This window comes from Callorhinus ursinus, unplaced genomic scaffold, assembly GCF_003265705.2.
Source record: "Callorhinus ursinus isolate GAN/ISIS: 27379988/994484 unplaced genomic scaffold, GSC_fseal_2.0 scaffold55, whole genome shotgun sequence".
Lineage (NCBI taxonomy): Eukaryota > Metazoa > Chordata > Mammalia > Carnivora > Otariidae > Callorhinus > Callorhinus ursinus.
In genome coordinates this window covers 198506-219939 of record NW_027397117.1, presented here as the reverse complement: position 1 = coordinate 219939, position 21434 = coordinate 198506, and the positions used below count along the sequence as shown (strand labels likewise).

General features: G+C 45.3%; 2 protein-coding genes across 7 annotated transcripts in view; both read right to left on the bottom strand.

Moving 5' to 3' along the window:
- Positions 1-20974, bottom strand: part of COPS6 (COP9 signalosome subunit 6) — a 55313-nt gene extending 34339 nt beyond the window's left edge. The window contains exon 1 of the mRNA XM_073884307.1: positions 20970-20974. Coding sequence (XP_073740408.1) covers positions 20970-20974 — 5 coding nt within the window. The remainder of the gene's footprint in view (positions 1-20969) is intronic.
- LOC112817455 (zinc finger protein with KRAB and SCAN domains 1) overlaps positions 1-21434 on the bottom strand; it is a 100838-nt gene that overhangs the window by 6137 nt on the left and 73267 nt on the right. For 2 of the 6 annotated variants that reach the window (XM_073884302.1, XM_073884301.1), the window contains exons 2-4: positions 15295-15723; positions 14463-14652; positions 11631-12892 (exon numbers count right to left, since the gene is read on the bottom strand). In XM_073884302.1, coding sequence (XP_073740403.1) covers positions 12060-12892; positions 14463-14652; positions 15295-15684 — 1413 coding nt within the window. In that variant the 5' untranslated portion in view covers positions 15685-15723 and the 3' untranslated portion in view covers positions 11631-12059. Of the gene's footprint in view, positions 1-11630; positions 12893-14462; positions 14653-15294; positions 15785-20018; positions 20042-21434 lie in introns of those variants that run through there. The other 4 variants (XM_073884299.1, XM_073884300.1, XM_073884298.1 and 1 more) reach the window with 4 other exon arrangements.

Here is a 21434-nt window from a genome sequence, read left to right as displayed (position 1 = left end):
GCTAGCATTTCAGTTAATACCCACGATTAGCAGGAGGAAATGTAGGAACCAGGACCAGTCTTCTGGATCCTGGTAAATACCCTGTGAAGAGATTCCATGAGCACCACAGAAAGGGCCCCTGTTCCTAGACAATATCCCACCTTTGGCTCTCATAACATACTGAGTGATATTTAGAACAACAAAAAAAGTGGAACACTGGTGCCAAATAATGATACTAACAGAATTAAATACTAAGCAACAATTGAAATTTAAAAAAAAAAAACAATAAAATGAAAAAGTATGTACACATAGATCTGCAAAATGTGTATTTATTGTATGAACTTTTAAGAATATTTGGGGCAGTGCATAAAACTAACTGTTTACAGATTTTTTATTTACTTATTTATTTTTAAGTAGGCTCCATGCTGGGCTTGAACTCACAACCCTTAGATCAAGACCTGAGCTGAGACTGAGTCAGAGGCTTAGCCCACTGAGCCACCCAGGTGCTCCTGTTTACAGATTTTTAAAAAAAAAAAAAACCTCATAAACATTAGAGCTAGTAAAAGGAAAAAAATTACTTTATTAGATTTCTAGCTGTTATATTACATTTAGGTGTTATCCTTTGAGGAAAAGGGGTCACAAAACAGCACCCAATGGCAGAGATCAGAGAAACTTTCCATTGAGTTCTCGGTCTCACATTTAGAAAACCCTAGGAAAATAACAGCTGACACCCAGAACTAAGGGCAAATAGCTCAGATCTATTAATTAAATTAGAGAAATCCTTCTCCCCCTTTCTAAGACAGCTGTCTGCTTCCAGTCTCAGCCAAAGGCAGGATGTTACTGAGGGACGGGGGCCCCTTCTGTGGTCCCCATGCAGTGTCATGGCAGGGAGCAGGTGTATGTACCGGCCGGATCTAGAGGCTGGGCCCGTCACTGAGAAGGTAGCAGCCAGCCTTCTTTCTACCTCCCTTTTCTCCTAAGACATTTTCTTGGATCAGAATATAAGTCCCTGCCGCAGGGACTGACACTTTTTTTAAAAAAACATAAGATCACTCATTACTCCATTATCATCCCTCCTGACGTCCCCATTCCCCAGTTGCTTTGACAATCAAAAGAGGTCTGTTCTCTGTGGCTCTAGTGAATAAAACAGAACGTGAGTATCTAGACTACGGTTTGGATCTCAAGCAGAAGTTTCTACTTCACACTTGAATGCCGTGACAGGAGTCAACAGACCAAGAACAGCCACCAGAGTTTCCTTACACTTGGGCAAGAGCGAAGGAAAAAACCCCTGGACTTTGTCTACTTCCCTCTTTATTTATCTGCTCATGTAACAAACAACTGCTGTCACTACATTGCAAGACACTACTGAAAGGAATGTGAACAATATTTGCTTTATCATTATAGACCGCTGCATTCACATAAAGCATGAAAAGGAGAGGGGCCCTGAGAGTCAGAGTTCACAGAACTCTAGTGTTTGGGCAACAAGGGGGTACAGAATGCCCACCACCAATGCCTTTACACAGAGAAAGGCACTGAATGAGGCGTGAGCCAGGCCCACTGGCAATCAAGGTGACACACGCTATTGCCACCAAGGCTCCCTCCTTGCTGGGTCCCTTCAACTCTGTCTCAGAGCCGGTCATCTTTTGTTCCTATCAACCAACTTTATGATTTCCAGGACTGTTTATAAGCAGACACCTCCAACCAATCAGCTCTTGGTCCAAACTCTCTTTAGAAAGGAAACTCAGAGGCTCTGACTCCAGAGGGAAAAAAACAAGCCTCCCTCCTCAAAGCTGGGTTAACTGAAGCTGGAACTCAAAGGCATATTGTTGAGAACAAGTCCCCAGTGTCTGCATCAGTACACAATGTTTCTCACAGAAAGAAAAATCTCCATTGTGCCCCCACAGCCTCAGGTCCAGGCAAGGCCCTTCCCTGCTCCGGGGCCAGCGCCTCTCCCTGAAGCTGCTTCTGTGGACTGACAAAGATGACCTGGCAGTGAGAACGAGTCATGAAAAGCTTTACCTGCTGGAATCTTTCCTTCCTTCTTTGGAGTTAGGTCCTAGAAAACCAGAGTAGCAATTATTGGGACTTTGGAAGCCTTTGTGCAAGTTCCTGGTAATTCTAACTTAAGGTGACACCAGTGCTGTATGATTAAGGGGGGGGAAAAGGAATTAAAAAATATTCATGTAAACTTCATTTCTACTCAGATATATATAAGGAAAAGAGACCATACGCTAATCAACACAAGTAAGAGAGAACTGGTTATTTGTGTTGCACCCCTGGAGAGCTGAAAGGCGACTGAAGGTTCTCCAGGTCAACCTCCCACCCAAGTGTAAGAAATGCCTTCTCAAGTTCCCAATGTTCTGACAGCTAAACTTGCAAGAAACTCTCAACCTCAGCACAGAGTCTGGTCCATTGCTGCAGAGCTTCACCATCAGAGAGGTCTTCGGTTGGTAAGGTGGGAAAATCTATCCCCCCGGACCTTCACCTTACAGAGGCCTAGCGCCCTGCCCTAAGGTGCTTCAAGAACAGAATCTTCTCCTTCCACAGAACTGTTCCTCAAACACTTGTAAACCTATTGACGCTCACTGTCCATAAACTTCTCTTCTTGGGGATAAATACCTTTAGCTCTTCTCATTGTTCCATGTATTTCGGGTTCATCATCCTGCCTATCCTCTCCTGGAGTTTACGAATGCCATTCAGAGCGTAAACATCCATCTGCGTTCAATCCCACTTCAAAAGCGGATCAAATCAGGGACCTAACACAATTGAAAGCGGGAGCCAGACACAGCTGTACCAATCCCCGTAAGGGACTCGATTTACTGAGCGCCAGGGGATTATTCTTGGGAACTAAGTTTGCACCCTCCCCCCCCCCCCCCATTCCAGACCTAGTTCTAACTGCGAACACTTCGTTGAACTCCTTCTCAGATCTCAGACCCGGCTAAGTACAAAGAGACTTCTCCTGCCACTGGCGCGAGTAACTGTGTTAACACCAAATAAAAGCGTCTGGGAGGATTACCAAGTTAGGGGAGCTGTCATCAGCTGTTCTAAAGACAGGGGCCCGTTTACAGCCGTACTGGAACTTTTAAGTGCTCGAGCTGGGCTAAGTCACAAGCCCAGAACCGGAGCCCCTTTCCTCCCCTCCTGGAAAGGCCCCGTTTGGAGGAGGGAGGTCCCCGGGGAAGCGGAGTCGGGGACCGCTGCGGGGGAGGGAGCGGCGCCTCCCGGCAGCTCCGGACGGGCCTTGGGACCCCGCGGGCCGCAGCGGCGCGGACACCACCCCCTTCCCCGGCGGCCATAGCCTCCGTCTCACCGCGAGCCCCGGGGGCGGCCGGACTCACCCTGGGGGCAGGGACGGGAGATTTGGGGGGCCAGACACCGACCAGGCCCCGTTGGACCCTGTCACAGACCCACACACCCGGACAGAACAAAGAACGGAAGTTCTCTCTGTTTCGCTTCCGGGTCGATCCTTTTCACTCCCCACCCTATCCCCGTAGCCTCCACGCCCACTTGTTCTCTCTAGGAACTTTGGAGGTGTTCCCCTCTCGGTGATACGCTGACTCCCGGCCTAGGCCGCGCGGCGGCCGCCAACGCCGGCCCTGGCGCTCCCGCCCGCCGCTGCGCCCCCTGATGGCCGGGCGGGGCGAAGCGCCGCGTCCCTCGGCCTCAGGGCGCATGCTTGGGCGCGCCAGAACCGGCGGGGGCGACAGGGGTTACCCCGCGGATCGTCGAGGGTAGAGGAGAGCGCACCTTGCCAGAGCGACCCGGGTCCCGAGCCGACCCGCAGCAAAAAGGAAGACCTCTGAAGGTTCATCGATAGAAAATATTCACCTTTATTTGAAATTTCCAAATAAACCAAGTTTTGTGTTTGTTTCATGTAAAAATGTCCCCTTCAAATTAAAATCCGAAGAGAACATTCCAGCCCATCAGAGAGTCCCCGTGAGGACACAACCTGTACAAGCGATGAGAGAGGAAAGTCGGGGAAGCTACCAATCTACCCGGTGCATCCGAAGAATACAAGACTGGCGGGCGAGGCCCCCCAGGAGCCCAATGTGTGAAATCCTGGAGGGGAGGAGGGGAAGGTTTCCGTGGTTCGCTCACTTTATGCCCTCACAGGAGGAACCCTGTAAGTGTAGGCATCAAGTCCTTCCAGGTCACATACAGAATGAAATCTTGTGATATCCTGAGTAACGGGGGGCCCTCCTGGCTCCCCTTCCAGCCCTGCCTCCCATTTGATCCCAGTTTCCACTGCGTCCCGTATTTATGGCGCCCACAGTCAGCTCTGCGAATGCAACAGACCTCACTTTCCGGTGACGGCAGGCTAAGGACAGCAATTCAAATGACCCAATTCCAGTAAAATATGAAAAGTGCTAGGAAAGGAGAATTTGCGGAAGTGTTGCAGGCCCTGGAGGAGAAGGGGATGCTAGGGCAGAGGAAATAGTCAGGACTAAGGCCTGGAGGCAGAACAGGAGTCACTAATAACACCTTGAGGGTGGCCTGAGATGATGGGTGGGTGCCTGACCCATCTCCAGTCCTTCCAGACCATAATGAGAATTTGAGCAAGCACTTGGCATAATCAAGTCCCTCAGTAAACTCAATACCCACCCTCATACCCACCAAAACCACACACACACACACACACACACACACACACACACACACACACACACACACGATCGCTGGGCTTTTTTTTTTTAATCTCTCCTCCATCCTTTTTCTTCCACTCCTACTTCAGGACAAGAAAGACAGAGATGAGGAAGGAGGCAGGGGCAAGGAGAGCAGGGCAGGGTGGAAATGGTCTCCTCAAAGTGGGATTGTTTGTTCTGTAAAAGGTTCCCTAATGACCGACCATCCGAAGGGAACAGCTCTTAGACACCCAGCACCTTCAATGCTATCAACTTTATTACTCTGGGGCTGAGAAGTCAATTTGTAGCTCATGGTTGCTGTTTGCCCCAGAACCCAGCCAGCTGGCTAATTCCCAGCAAGTTTTCAAAAGCCATGCTCTTAATGATTATTCTTCTGAGTCCATGGTCTCCGGAGTGTCATGAGTCACCTAAGGGATGCTCAAGGCAATCCACTAAGGTGGGAAAGGAAGTGTTGGAATTTCTGTAAAGCTTTTATCTAAAAGAAAGGAAGAAAATAAAGAGTAAAAAAGTAAGCCTTACCAAAAGTCAATAGAAAGGAGGGCACTGGTAGCCTCACCGGGGTCTTCATAGCAGTCTTCAGACAAGGATATGAGCAACCTGGCAGGTAGGAATGGGGGATGGAGAACACAAATATTCTCAGAGCGTCTGTGTGAGCAGCTAGTTTTGAGAGAATCAATTGCCAGAGTCTCATATTTTCTATCTGTACACCTTTAAGATTGCTCCCTTGGCCAGGGTGCCCTCCTTCATGGCCACCTTCCCTCCTGATGGAAGATAGGTTTCTCACCCCCAAATACTGCTATGTATTGCCCTGGGGTATCAAAATTTTGGGGATACCAAACAAAAGGACTCATTTGAAATATTGCTGCCAATAGGATTAGGTGGACAAATCCTTTGTGATTCGAGTGATTTCCCAGTACTTCCCTCCAGTAAAAGCAAAGGAGGACAAAACCATTTCTGTTGATAGATCACAGTGTGATTTTGCTATGTAAAATCAACATTGCTGTAACTATATTCCTTCTACCACTCATCTTCTCAAATTACGTGAGCAGGATTTTTCATTTACGTCTATAAAAGCAAAAGTAGAGGGGTGCCTGGCTGGTTCAGTCTCTAGAGGATGCAACTCTTGATCTCAGGGTCTTGGATGTAAGCCCCACATTGGGCATAAAGCTTACTTAAAAAAATTTTTTTTAAAGGAAGGAAATTTGAAAAAGCAAAAGCAAAAATAGCAATAGATTTAATACTTTAGTAATAAGTGATGCCCAACTTATTGAGAAAAGCCTCTCAAATCTGCACCCAGAAAACACTTGAAAATACGATTTTCTCATCTTTTAAAAAATACTCCAAAATTACGTGTGTCTGGGTGGCTCAGTCTGTTGAGTGTCGACTCTTGGTTTGGCTCAGTCATGATCTCAGGGTCATGAGATTGAGCCCCACATCGGGCTCCGTGCTCCCCGCACTCCGGGGAGTCTGGTGGGATACTCCTTCCTCTTTCTCTCTCTGTACCCCCCCACATTTTCTCTCCAAAATAAATAAAAATAAATCTTAAAAAAAAGGAAATATTTAACTTTTAAAAAAATTCCAATATTAGTGGCTGGAATTATTTTGTGTATCTGTCTACTTCTCATTGTCAGTATTCCCTCTCCTCCAGCCCCTACTAGAGTCCCTGAGAGCAGGGACACTGTCTTTTTTTTTTTTTTAAGATTTTATTTATTTATTTGACAGAGAGAGACACAGCAAGAGAGGGAACACAAGCAGGGGGAGTGGGAGAGGGAGAAGCAGGCTTCCCGCGGAGCAGGGAGTCCGATGCGGGGCTCGATGCGGGGCTCGATCCCAGGACCCTGGGATCATGACCTGAGCCGAAGGCAGACGCTTAATGACTGAGCCACCCAGGCGCCCCAGAAACACTGTCTTATTTAGCAATGTAATCCTCCAGAATCTAGAACACTGCCTGATAATAACAACTCTGCAATGACTGATAAACAAGCAAGTAAATATTTATGGACTTCTTCATTTACCTCCAGTACGTCCTCAAATACATACAAACTATGCCCCAGATATTGCATGAGACATTTTATTAAAAATTATTCGTTGTTCACCTGAAATTGAAATTTAACAGGTCATCCTGCATTTAATCTGGCAACCCTATCTCCACTGAAATTGTCCTTGTTGACATTAAGGGGAATGATATTTTAGCTCACTTCCCTCATTTCAAGCCATTTATGTGTTCAACTTCTTTCTGCTGATAGAATTCTGCAGTTCCTACCTGAGGGAATAAGCTTTATGCTAGGTACACTTCTTTCTCCCGCTAATTCTTTGATTTGACAGGATCCTAAGAAATGTAATTTTAATGACTTTGGGACCTTATGGGATCTTCCATTCTTTCATGTTAGGAAAACCATAAAGTTCTCAAGGAGACTTAAATTTGTATGTGGATATTTTACCTGGCTTTGTCTAACTCAAGATCAAAACTTAGAGTCTTTTTACTGCTATTTCCTTTGAGTCAGAAAATACTTCCTCATTGATGTATTATTTTCTTTCCTCATCAATATTGTAAAGTAGTCCATAATACCAATGTGTTTGAATAACAAGATTCAACAGAATTACTTCTTATTCTGAAAGAGCTTCCAATGGCCATTCTTTCAGAATACTTTACTTTGTTAATCATTGTAGACTCTGGCTTTTTGGACTAAATATATGACAATCAACCTCAGCCAATATTCTCTTTGATGCTCAAATTGTCACAACTCTGGCCAATGTGAGCTTATTTTATTTTTTAATTTTATTTCTTTATTTCTTTTAATTTTAAAAAATATTTTATTTTTATTTCTGAAAGAGAGAGCACAAGCAAGGGGAGTGGCAAGCAGAGGGAGAAGCAGGCTCCCCGATGAGCAAGGAGCCCAATGCCGGACTTGATCCCCGGACCCTGGGATCATGACCTGAGCTGAAGGCAGACCCTTAACTGCTGAGCCACCCAGGCATCCCAACGTGAGCTCATTTTAGATTGGTCCCTGTGTCATCTCAATATAACCTCATTAAATTTTTATTTTTTTATTTTCATTAATTTTTTTTAAAGATTTATTTATTTGAGAGAGAGAGAGAAGGAGAGATAGAGAGCATGAGAGGGGGGAGGGTCAGAGGAAGAAGCAGACTCCCCGCCGAGCAGGGAGCCCGATGCGGGACTCGATCCCGGGACTCCAGGATCATGACCTGAGCTGAAGGCAGTCGCTTAACCAACTGAGCCACCCAGGCGCCCCTCATTAAATTTTTTTAAAAAGATTTTATTTGACAGAGAGAGACACAGCGAGAGAGGGAACACAAGCTGGGGGAGTGGGAGAGGGAGAACCAGGCTTTCCACGAGCAGGAAGCCCGATGCGGGGCTCGATCCCAGGACCCTGGGATCATGACCTGAGCTGAAGGCAGACGCGTAATGACAGCCACCCAGGTGCCCCAACCTCATTAAATTTGAAAGCCTTTTGGCACAACAAAATTACCAGTCTCACCTTATATTTTTTCTGAATTAGCTATTTCTCCATGGAACACTGGTGCCATATAGCCGGGGAGGGGGAATATATGCATATTGGGGTTCACGTTATTTCTAGGCAATTGCTCTTGGACAGAAATAAAAAAAAGATAGGTATTTCATTGTAAAGAAATGAGTTAATATTGGATACTGCCAATCCAGTTTTACTTAAATTCTTTTTTTTAAAAAGATTTTATTTATTTATTTGAGAGAGAGAGAATGAGAGACAGAGAGCACGAGAGGGAAGAGGGTCAGAAGGAGAAGCAGACTCCGTGCTGAGCAGGGAGGCCGAAGCGGGACTCGATCCCGGGACTCCAGGATCATGACCTGAGCCGAAGGCAGTCGTTTAACCAACTGAGCCACCCAGGCGCCCTTAAATTCTTAATTCTACAACTATACTCCTTTATCCTCTATGGGTAACTCTTCATTAAAAAAAAAATTGTTTAAAATAAACTCTACCCCCAACATGGGGCTCAGCCTCAGGACCCTGAGATCAAGAGTCACATGCTCTACTGACTGAGCGAGCTAGGCGCCCCCTTCATTTCAAACTAAATAAATATAATGGTTTATTTTTTTTCCTGACATTTCAAGTAAATAGTTCTCAAAGTAACAATACAGTTACCACACAAATGATACAATTACTGAATAAAGTTTAAAATCTTTTAGTCTTTTTTTCCCCCATCACTGTCTTTAATGCTGCCTCCCCTTTTTAAAAATTTTATTTCCAGGGGCGACTGGGTGGCTCAGTTGGTTGAGCATCTGACTCCTGATCTGGGCTCAGGTCATGATCTCAGGGTTGTGGGACTGAGCCCTGCGTTGGGCTCCGTGCTGAGGGCAGAATCTCCTTGTCTCTCTCCCTCGGCGGTCCCTGCTACCCCGGCTCTCTCTCTCTCAAATAAATAAATAAAATCTTTCAAAAAATTTAACTATTTTCTTTTTTAAAAGATTTCATTTGGGGCACCTGGGAGGCTCAGTCGGTTAAGTGTCTGCCTTTGGCTCAGGTCGTGATTTCAGGGTCCTGGGATCAAGCCCTGCATCTGGCTCCCTACCTGCAGGGAGCCTGCTTCTCCCTCTTCCCCTGTTTGTGCTTGCTCTGTCAAATAAATAAAATCTTAAAAATATTTTCAATTATTTGAGTGAGCGAGAGTGTACAAGTGGGGCGGGGGGAAGGAAGAGCAGAGGGAGAAGCAGACTACACACTGAGCAGGGAGCCCAATGACACGGGGTTCGATCCCAGGACCCTGGGATCATGACCTGAGCTGAAGGTAGACACCCAACCAACTGAGCCACCCAGGCGCCCCTAAAATGAGGTATTTCCTATTAGCTCGGTATAAATTTAAAGTTTGTATGTCTTTAATAAGTTATATATTTTTAAGGCGTATAACATGGTAAATCTCTTGTGTATTTTACAATTTAAAAAGTTGAAAAAAAATGATTGAAATGTGAACATATATTGGCTCTGACATTACTAGAAATGTAGTAATAAGAGTCAAAATTGGCTTACTCATCTAGAATATTTTCGAATCGTATACTTGGGACTATATGTGAGTCACTGTAGATAGACTAGATGGGGTGAAATTAAGCCATTACACAGAAATGTGGAAACAGCTATGTTATGTCCCGTCTCAAGATAGATCAGACACTTCTGTCTCTTGTAGCAATCTCCACCACAGAGAATTCTGGAGGTGGGCTGCAAGGGAAGAGCTGCTGCCCTGATTTCCAGGCTAGCACTTTGAGGCTATTCTAGAATTTATAAAGTCACAGTGCATTTCCGGGGATGCACAAAGCTGTCACTTCATCCACAAATATACATGTTACTGGTGTGAGTCTCCTCAATCCATCAGATCACTACATTTGGGGAGACAAAGGGGTAGAAGCACTGCTGCCCCCAAGTGCCAGGGGTAGGATTGTGAGATACAGAATGCCCAGTTAAATCTGAGTTGCAGATAAACACTGAATAATTTTTTTTTAGTGTAAGTATGCCCCCAGTGTATCTAGAATCCAGATGTAAGTCCTGCACATCTATCTGCGTGTGTGTGTGTAAACGTGTGTATCTGGGTGATATGTGGGGGGTGCTCACAAGCATCTTCAGACCAAGACAGCCTGAAAGCCCCCTGGGGACAGTTTCTTCCCAGTCCACCAGGGGTTCTCAGCCGCTCTCTGGGGCCAAGGAGGCACTGCCTCCTAACCACAGCTAGACACTGGGCTTGGAGCAGAGCTCAGGTATACCAGTTTCTCCCATTTGTTATGTTGTTGTGTGAAGGTCCCCACACAGAGGCCACCAGCTCAACAGTGCACCCACTATTGGCTTTTTTTCTCCCCTCCTTTCCCGCTCCCTCACACCTGGCTTCCTGGAGCCATCTACCTAAGTAACCTATCTGCCCTCAAGCCCTTGTTGTAGGCTGTCCTAGGGGAAACCCAAACTGTAACAGTCGGTACTGGAAGTGGCCCTATAAACTGAGCCCTCAGGAGGGGATTCCGGAACAGGTCACTCGCTGGTCAGATGGTTAGGAAGAGGAGCCTGGTAATGAGCGCGGTAGTCACGACTCCCGGCATGCTCTACCTAGCCATTACGAAGATTTCTACCAGGCACGGCAGGATATGAGGTTCTGGTAGGAGGGGAAGCATGAGTTTCTGAAACAGTCCTAGAACTTGAAACCTTGTTGGGATAGTGGCAATTACAAGGACTGCAGGTGCTCTCTCAAGCTTTGAAGAAAGAAAATTATAGGCTTAGTTCAGCCAACTATCATTTCAGGGCATGTTGTGAAAGCCAAAGTCGCCCACAGGAGGGATTAAAGAGATTCCCATCTTCTGCAGCAAGAGCAGACTGGCCTGAAAACCAACACAGGGTTGATTGTGAGGCGGGCAGAACTGCAGAGACAGCTAAATGCAAAGCCTTGCCAAGTCATTTATGCCAAAATTCTGGGTCCTGATTGGGATCCTGATGCATTGGAAATCTGGGGAGGCGTGCTTAAGCACCTCAAGCCCCCAATTCTCCAGAACCCTCTGGTCTAACAAACGCCATCTCCCCACCCCCTCCCCACCTTGCTGCAGGAGAGTAAACTCTTCTTGCTTGGAGACCACGCAAAGATCTCACCTGACTACAGTCAGGGAACAGACAGGATGGACTTAAAGGAATCATGCTGGATATTACTGAGTTGTGGAGTTTAGAAGGAAGTTTCAGACTCAGATTTTCAGACTGTGGCAGAGACAGGATACACACACCAGAATGCACACGAGCTGACAAATGTTCTCCATGATGAAATAAATGTGTTCAGTATGCAGGAAAAAAAAAAAAAGGCACAACACAGACCAAGATGCAGCTCTCTATACACTCTACCCCAATTTCCCAATATGCACCTTCATGAGTACGAAAAGTCCTAATTACCCCAAATCCAAATTTCCCCAAAACTAAAACCGGCAGGAGTAGTTTCCTCTCTTGGAAGTGTTCAGTAACCAACATACCATTTAACAGTCCTGAGGCACCATTACAAGATGTTTAAGTTTATTCCGAATCAGATTAAATTGTGTTCAGTGTGGCTCAATTCTTTACAAATCTTATACTTCTCGAATATATGTTAAAACAGTTAAACAGTTTCAGTGTTCCTTCCTTAATTACACTGGATATACTCAGTTTAACTATACAAAAGGCAGTGCCGGCCTGGCTTGGGGCCCAAGGCGAGGTGAGGGGACCGCGCCCCAGAGGGCTGTCCAGCGAGGAGTGCTCCGCCACCTTCCAGCCCCTCCGTGCCACCGTACCGCCACTGAGCACCCACTCTCCAGGCACCCCTTGATGTGTGAGTGAAACAAAATCTACGACTAGAGTTTATATCGCAATTACTGGGCTTCTCCCTAGCATCCATGGGCTAAAGTTTAATAAAAACAAAACCCACCCAGAGAGCATTACTTGACATTTGTTAAAGCACTTCTCCCTCTCCAGGGTGGACTCTCTGATGTTTAGAAAGATTTGACTTACTACAGAAGGTTTTTCCACAGTGATTACACCAGTAGGGCTTCTCCCCAGTATGGATTCTATGGTGTTTATTAAAATTTGAGCTGTGGTTGAAGGCTTTCCCACACTCCTTACATTTATATGGCTTCTCTCCGGTGTGGAGCCTCTGGTGAGAACTAAGACCTGCGTGCTGACTAAAGCTCTTCCCACACTCGTTACACTGGTAAGGTTTCTCCCCAGTGTGTATCCGATAGTGTCGGATGAGGCTGCCTTTACCACTGAAAGCTTTTCCACAATCTTTACACTGATACGGCGCCTCTTCGGTGTGCATTCGCTGATGTTTAAGGAGGTCTGAGCTCTGACCAAAGGCTTTCCCACACTTACAGTCATAGGGCCGGTCCACCAAGTGTGTTCTGTAATGAAGGGTGAGGTTTGAACTGTGGCTGAAAGCTTTCCCACATTTGGTGCACACATACGGTTTCTCCCCAGTGTGTGTTCGCCGGTGTTTGGTGAGGTTTGAGCTATTACTAAAGGCTTTTCCACACTCGGCACATATGTACCGCCTCTCTCCTGGGGCAGGTTTGGCGGGAATCAATTCTCTGCCTTTCTTGGAACCTCTGTCTAGGAGAGGAGTTTTTGTTCCTCTTTCCTTTTCAAGGTTTACCCACTGCCTTTCTAACCTGGCCTCACATTTACTGGCAATAATCATGGGAATAACATCTCTTTTGAGTTCTTGAGATTCTTCAGAACCTTTCTGCTTGTCTGTTGATTCCTCATTCTGGGTGTTCGAGTTACAATCTGAAACAAGAAGTAGAATAAGAACAGGTCAGTTGTTTTGTGTTCTGAGAAGAAACTGTTGAAGGAGAAATAGAAAGGTCAGCTGACGTGGATGGTGACCAAGTATCGCTCGGTGAGAGATCACAACATGACAGTGACACAAATAAGTCACCACCAGATCTAGTTTACAGCACGATGCTGTCACACCAGCCCCAGCAGCAGCTAGAATGCTGTGACGAGGGCATAGCTTTCTCTGCCACGAGAAGCACTTCACATAAAGAGGGCAGGAAGCAAAACCAAGCCTACTGGGACAGAAACATAGGAGCTGGGGGATGCTCAGGCAGAAAGAAACAAGTAAGAAATATTACCGAACGGTCAAAGTTGATTAAGGAAAATAAAAAGGGTAATTAATTAAGGGAGAGGAGGCTAGCGGCAAACTCATGAAATTCACATTCTCACGGAAGTGGAATATAAAAGTAACAAAAGACATGGAACACTACATCAAAAACTAATGATGTATTGTATGGTGATCAACATAACATAAAAAAAAAAAATCAAACCAAAACACAATAAAAAAAAAGGCAACAAAAGAGGACATTCAGTCCACGTATGACCAGGCTAGTCCCAGCTCATTATTAGTTTAAATCAAAGTGCCCACCTCCCAGGAGGGTTTGATTCCCAGCACGTACCCTACAGTGGCTGTCTCACCATCTTTTAGTTCTAAAGTTAATACTGCTAAACCAGACTGAAGCCATCTATCTTTTTTAGAGCACTGCACTAGGCAGCCACACTTACAAGTCCGTCTAACCCGTCCACATACATGGAAAAGGGGAGTAAGAGAAATCCACACTGAACCAGGGGCTCCCTGACACCTGTCGGCGGCCCCCGAGGAGTACAGAAGCCTCTGTCAATGAGGTACCTTCCTCTCAGCCCCTTCCCTGGTCCCTGGCCCCCTCTCTCCACTCGACCATCTCTTTCCTCAAGCCGCCAGCAGCAACCACCCAGCCGCATGCATGCTCACCCCCCCCTCCCCCCGCCCCCTGCCTGCCCGGACCACAGCCGTGGCAGATAAAAGTCCCCTTCACTCTCGGTGATGAGCAATCACTTGGCTACATACACAGACTTTCCTTCAAGTTACCATGTATTCTGTGTGGGAAATAAGTAACTCAATAAATAAGTGAAACATTTTAAATAACCTTATGAGGCAGAAGCTGAAAAGATTTTACCTGGGACCATTTCTGCATAATCCAATGCTGATTTTAACAGGTTCTTCGCTCAGTCATTAACAAATGAACAAGCCTCATCTCTCACTGGTTCCTTCAACCTGTCACACCTCTGTGAACAGTCCCTTTTTAAAATTTACTTCGACCAACACTTTTAAGAGTGTCATGTTCCCCCGCAACCCCATGCTAGGACTCTAGCTGAGATGCACTTGGGAGGAAAGGCACTCAGGTACTCATCCTGCCCAGGCAGCCAGACCGGGCAAGTCAGTCTAGGGGGACTGCCTCACAACCAGTAATGAGAATTATTCTGTTTCTTCCACCACAAAGGCTTGGGGCACCAAGCACACAGCACGACAGACAGTCCCTACCTTGACTCTTTCTCAGCTCTGGAGTGAAATCCTGCTCTTCCCCAGTCTCCTGGATGTATAAGGGCTCCCAACCTTCGCATTTGTGACTGGTCTCCACAGACTGGGGCTGCGTGTTGCTTGGAAACTTTGCTGTTCCTGAAGAGGACCTCTTCTCCCAAACCTGTTGCTGTTCATTTGGAGGAGGTGAGACCTAGAGACAACCATGAATGGCGGGGTTTGTGCACAGCTCACCTCAGAACTACAGGTGACCTCTGAACACGGGTCTGAACTATGCAGGTCCACTTATACACATATATGTATTTTTTGATACATACAGTACAGTAAATGTATTTTCTCTTCCTTATGGTTTTCTTAATGTTTTCCTTTCTGTAGCTTACTTTATTATAAGAACATGGTATATAACACACATAACATACAAAGTAAGTGTTGACTATTTATGTTATTGGTAAAGCTTCCGGTCAACATTGGGCTATTTACTTAGAAGTTAAACTTTGGGGAATCAAAAGTTATATTGGGATTTTCAAATGCACGTGGGCTGAGGGGAGGGGGGGTGACAACCCTAAACCCTGGGTTGTTCAGACTTTTCAACTGCAGAACGAAAGCAAGCCTCAGGAGAGCTAAAGTACAACTGCTAGGAAAAAGAAAAGAAACACATCCATCTCATTCAAGTCCCACGGCTAAAGATCAATACTGGACAGAAGAAGAACAGGAGGAAACATGATCTAAGTCAGCATAAGCTTCCAGTCAGCCCCTCCCATTGGATGGATAAACCCAGTCCTGCTCAGAGTGCTCTAGTCCCAGCCTCACAGCATGTAAGGTCTCCCCAGACTACCTGCTGTCCTGGCTCGTCCAGTTCCTGCTCCAGGTCTTCTAGGAGAGTGACGGCCTCTTCGGCGCTCTCCGGGCAGTGCTCCTGCACCCAGGCCTGGAGCTCCTGGGGCAGGATGGTCAGGAACTGCTCCAGCACCAGCAGCTCCAGGATCTGCTCCTTGGTGTGGATCTCGGGCCTTAGCCACTCACAGCAGAGCACCCGGAGCTGGCTCAGGGCCTCCCGGGGGCCAGGCGTGTCATGGTAGCCAAACTGCCGGAAGCGCTGGCGGAACACCTCCAGGCTAGGAAGGCTCTGCCCTTCCTCTTCATCTTCATCTTTAACCACCACAGGCCCCCTCTCCCGTGGAGGCCTCGGGCCCCGAACTGCAGCCATGCCCAAAACCTTGGTCATCACACAGATTCCAGAAACAGCCTCACTGGAGATGGTACTCTGTGGAGCAGGAAATAGCGGTTTCTTTGGGTTTCTGGTTCTCTAGGGCTATGCGTTAAACCTGAGAAAATATGTTTACCATAAATTACAAAAAGAAAAAAAGGATGCTTTTTAGGTCTTGACAGCCATAACCTTTAGCACAAGAAATTGTAGAAATTACAGCCACCATAAAACTATCATACAAATATTACTGTTCAAAATCATTCGGGAGCCAGGTCAGGATATCCTAAACTTACTTTGTCTCCACTAAAAAAAAAGGGCACAATGGCATACTTTTAAAATTAAATTTAAATTAACTTTGATCCAAAAACTGTTTCGGAATCTTACAACTCCGAGATTTCAACAGGATATCTATCTACAGGCCAAATGCAGCCCTCCAAATCTAAGACTTTGAACTTCAATATTAAAAATTTGCTAGCCAAGGATGCATGACTGGCTCAGTTAGTAGAGCACACGACTCTTGATCTCAGGGTCTTGAGTTCAAACCCCGCATCAAACCCCCTACCTTCACTAAATAAATAAGTAAGTAAGTAAATAAATAAATTGCTAGTCAAACGATGGGGCTAGTCAGCATAACCAGGAATCATGTTAGAAGGTTGGAATTAAGAGTATTTAAAAATAATTGAGTATAATTAATGATGTAATTTAAAAAATCTGTTTTTCAAAGATCCCATTTATTTATTTGAGAGACTGTGAGCATGTGGGGGGTTGGGGGGAGACATGCAGACTCTGCCCTGAGCTCAGAGCCCCATGCAGGCCGATCCCATGACCCTGAGATCAAACACTGAGCCAAAACCAAGTCGGACGCTTAACTGACTGAGCCACCCAGGGGCCCCAATGATGTAATTCTGAGCTTCACTTGACCCACTTTTAAGTAGGGCATATGCAAGTTTTTAAAAGTCCTTTACCTTTAGGTTTCACAGAAAGACAAGTGGAATGACAGAGATTAAACTAATAGTAACCTATATTCTTTTTTTTTTTAAAGATTTTATTTATTTATTTGAGAGAGAGAGAATGAGAGATAGAGAGCACGAGAGGGAAGAGGGTCAGAGGGAGAAGCAGACTCCCTGCTGAGCAGGGAGCCCGATGTGGGACTCGATCCCGAGATTCCAGGATCATGACCTGAGCCGAAGGCAGTCGCTCAAACAACTGAGCCACCCAGGTGCCCTAACTTATATTCTTACAGAGGTATTTATCTCGATGAGATATATACTGCTGAGAAGAAACTGAGGGGAAAAAAATTAAACCAGAGATGATACAGATGCAAAGTGCTTAAAAGTATTTTTCTTTTAAATATTAAATATTATAAACATGTCGGTCAGTTCATACATTAGAACACCCAAAACATCTGCAATAAATATAATTACTTCTATTTTCCTCATTTGCCAAAAGTGAAGTCCATCTACTCAACATTTACTTGAATGCCATGGGCTTGGAGCTGGGAGTGCAGTGATGAGCAAGCCAGATGCACTCCCACCCCCACGGAGCTTTCAAGTTTGTGGGAGAGATGGAAAACAAATGAGTAAAGAGACATCAGAATCAAACTACAATTATCAGCATTCATTAAACATATTCTGAAAGACACCTGCATAAATTAGCCTTCCATGCTTGTGACTGTCTTTCCTGAGCATGTTTCCAAACTGTTAAGCAGCACTTGTCATGTGTCACATAGATGTCCCATTCTGGGTGTGGCTAATTGAGAGCAGGAAAACTCTGCGGAAGTCTCAACAGAGAGCCAAACAGACAAAAACCTACGTGGGTTTTTGTTATGTGAAACTATGCTGATAACAAGGGTAGAGACCATAAAAAGGAGGCACAAATGACTTACAGAAGATGAGGAAATAGAAGTCACAAACAATCTAAATCTAAGGCATTTAAAAACTTGAGTATGAAAAAAATAAAAATGAAAATACAAACGAGTATGCTCGTGGCTCACACGCACGTCGTTTTCCACGGATCTGGCTTGTATAACCTGAATATCAAGTCTCACATATGGCCCCATAAAGGAAAAAGGGTAAAACACGAACAGTGATCTTGCTGGGTTGTAGATAACTTCAGTTTTTAAAATTCTTTTTTTCATTTCCCATTTTTTTTTTTTAAAGATTTTACTTATTTATTTGACAGAGAGACAGCAAGAACAGGAACACAAGCAGGGGGAGTGGGAGAGGGAGAAGCAGGCCGAGCAGGGAGCCCGATGTGGGGATCGATCCCAGGACCCTGGGATCATGACCTGAGTTGAAGGCAGACGCTTAATGCCTGAGCCACTCAGGCGCCCCATCATTTCCCAAATTTTCTATAGTGGGTATTGTTACTTTTATATCAGAAAATCAGAATATCTTTAAAAGACAAACAAAACAGTTTTTACTATTAATGCCCAAACTTCATGGCCTTCAAAAACAAAACAAAACCACCCCAAGAAAACAAAAAAGCAATTCCAGACCATGCAGAGCCCCCTGCCACAAATGTACATGTTAGAGCTTTTGTATTAAGTTTTGTATTAAGTTATTTAGTTTCACCCATTTCGTAAACACGCATTAAAAACATATTTTATATGAACTACCAATTCTGGTAATTAAAAAAAATATGAAATGGGATTCTAGGACTAGAACCTCAGTATGTAACCTTTTATAAGAAATGCTGTAATTACCAGCTGCTAATTAGTTCAGAATTCTAGGGATGCCAGTCCTTGGGACTCCCCTCCACTGTACCCCCATTCTTTTTTTTAAGATTTTTTTTATTATTTATTTGACAGAGAGAGATACAGCGAGAGAGGGAACACAAGCAGGGGGAGTGGGAGAGGGAGAAGCAGGCTTCCCGTTGAGCAGGGAGCCCAATGTGGGGCCCGATCCCAGGACCCCGGGATCATGACCTGAGCCGAAGGCAGATGCTTAACAACTGAGCCACCCAGGCGCCCCTGTACCCCAGTTCTGAAGCATCCTATGAGATGTCAACAGGTGTCCTGACATGGTGGACCAGAATCAGCACCACCCACTCCCTCATGCTGCCCTGCACACCCAATATACTGCTGGAGCGCCCAAGTTCAGGATAACTTGAAACTGAGCTGGGACAGGAGCACATCATCTCGTTTCCTAAAATAAAGGCATTAGCACTCAAGGCTAAGATAACCTCAAAATAACAGATGTAGTAGTGCCGGGAGCATTCATTTGAAATGCTTTGAAGTAGGTCTCCGCAGTGCGGAAATACTTGTTTGTAACTGGTTACAAAATTTCATACTCCACCCAGAGAAGGGCATCCCTACAACAGGAAAGACACCGTAGTCTGTTTGGGCTGCTCAGCTTCTGGGATCAAGCCTGGGAAACTCAGCAAGACATGAGGAGTTATATAACACAGGTGGCATTAAACAGGGAGTGACCTATCATTCCTGTGGATCTATTCCCAGAAGGGCATATCCAAACCCACAGATCACATAACTGCCTCTGCAAAATATGTACCCAGTGACGATTAAAAGCTGGGGCTCTTGGCCGGCTCAGTTGGTAGAGTGTGTGACTCTTGATCTCGTTGTTAAGTTTGAGCCCCATGCTGGGTGTAGAGATTATTCTAAAACAAAAAAAAAAATCTTAAGAAAAAGCTTCCCTTAGACGCTGCCCACATTCAAATTCATGTCTTTGCCAAGACCACAAATGAGTGGAGGGCCTGGCACTTGGGACTCCTTCGTCCTTGCTGCATTTATTCCCCTTGGAGATTTCATCTGGTCACATGGCTTGAATTACCATCTGTATACTCCCAACTGCCAATTTATCTCCAGCCTGGACCTCTCTTCTGAACTCTAGACTCATACAACCAACTACTACTTGACGTCGCCACCAGCATGTCCAATGGCACCTCAAGTTTAAGATGTCCAAAACTGCAGTCCCATTATTGCCCTCCCCCCAGCTATTCATCTCAGTTAACGGCCACTCCATCATTTGGTTTTCTTGGACCAAAAAACCTGGTTATCTCAGACTCCTCCTTCACATTCTACCTATAATTCATAAGCAAATCCTGTGAGCCCTACATCCAAAAGACCCACTATTCAACCAATTCTCACTTCCTCCAACACTGCCATCCCAGCCCATCACCTTTTTTTTTTTTTTTTTTTAAGATTTATTTATTTAACACAGAGAGACACAGCGAGAGAGGGAACACAAGCAGGGGGAGTGGGAGAGGGAGAAGCAGACTTCCCCGCAGAGCAGGGAGCCCGATGCACGGCTCGATCCCAGGACCCTGGGATCATGACCTGAGCCGAAGGCAGACGCTTAACGACTGAGCCACCCAGGCGCCCCCCAGCCCATCACCTCTTGACCAGTGTACTGCAAGGGCCTCCTAAGTGCCTCCTCTTTCGGCCCTCGGTCTATTGCCAACAAGCAGCAGAGTGATCCTGTTAAAATACAAGAGAAGTGATCCCTCTCCCTCTGCCCCTCCCCGTGTGTGTGTGCTCTCTCTAAAATAAATAACTAAATCTTTAAAAAATAAAATCTCTAAAAAATAATAAGAGAATAAAACATTTAAATTGAAAAACATGGGGGCGTGGGGTGGAAAAGCAGCTTTGTTAACTTCAAAACTTAGTTGAAGCAGACCATTTTTAGAGTTCATTAGGTATTTTTAAAAAGTTATGAAGTGTTTTTCTTTTACGATTATTTTTTAATTTTTAAATTATTTTTTAAAGATTTTATTTATTTGTTAGAGAGAGAGCACAAGCAGGGGCAGAGGGAGAAGCAGACTCCCGCTGAGCAGGGAGCCCGATGTGGGGCTCGATCTCAGGACCCTGGGATCATGACCTGAGCTAAAGGCAGACACTTAACCGACTGAGCCACCCAGGCGTCCCACAATTATTTTTTTTTTAAAGATTTTATTTATTTATTTGAGAGAAAGAATGAGAGAGAGAGAGAGCACATGAGAGAGGGGAGGGTCAGAGGGAGAAGCAGACTCCCCGCTGAGCAGGGAGCCCGATGCGGGACTCGATCCCCGGACTCCAGGATCATGACCTGAGCCGAAGGCAGTCGCTCAACGGACTGAGCCACCCAGGCGCCCCCACAATTATTTTTTTTAAAAAGGTGCCTGCTTTGTCTCTAGGAACAATAATTAATTTGACTCTCATCCAACAATTATCAGAATACTGATCTGATGAAATAAAGTTTCTAACAGATCTACTGCAAACATACACAATGCTTACTTCTACTTTTATCAAACAACTGTAACTGGCTGACAACGTTATGACAATCTTGTCCTCCTTTGAAATCACACCAGCCATTTTCCAGTTTGGCAACTCCAACTCCAAGGCCCAAAGGCTAGCAGCAGAGGTTTATTGATTTATTTTTTATTAAAAAAAAAATAGGGGGCACCGGGCTGGCTCAGTCAGAAGAGCATGTGACTCTTGATGTCGCGGTTGTGAGTTTGAGCCCCACATTCAGCATAGAGCTTATTTAAAAAAATTTCAACAGGAGAAAATCAAATTTAGCTTTGTATGTACAGGGAGCCACACAGACATGAAATTCCAAAGGCAGTCTGGCAACATGGAGGCTTATGTAACAACCTGAGCTAAGGAGATGGGTCTGAGGATACTAAGATGAGGAAGATCATCAGCAGGAAGGTGAGAGGAGATGTTTGCAAAACAAGAGGGTGCCCTATTATGCAGGTTTTTTAGGTGAAGAAGAATCTCCTTGATAGCTCTCTTTCTGGTATAGGCAGGCACTTGAGGGGAAAGGTGAAAA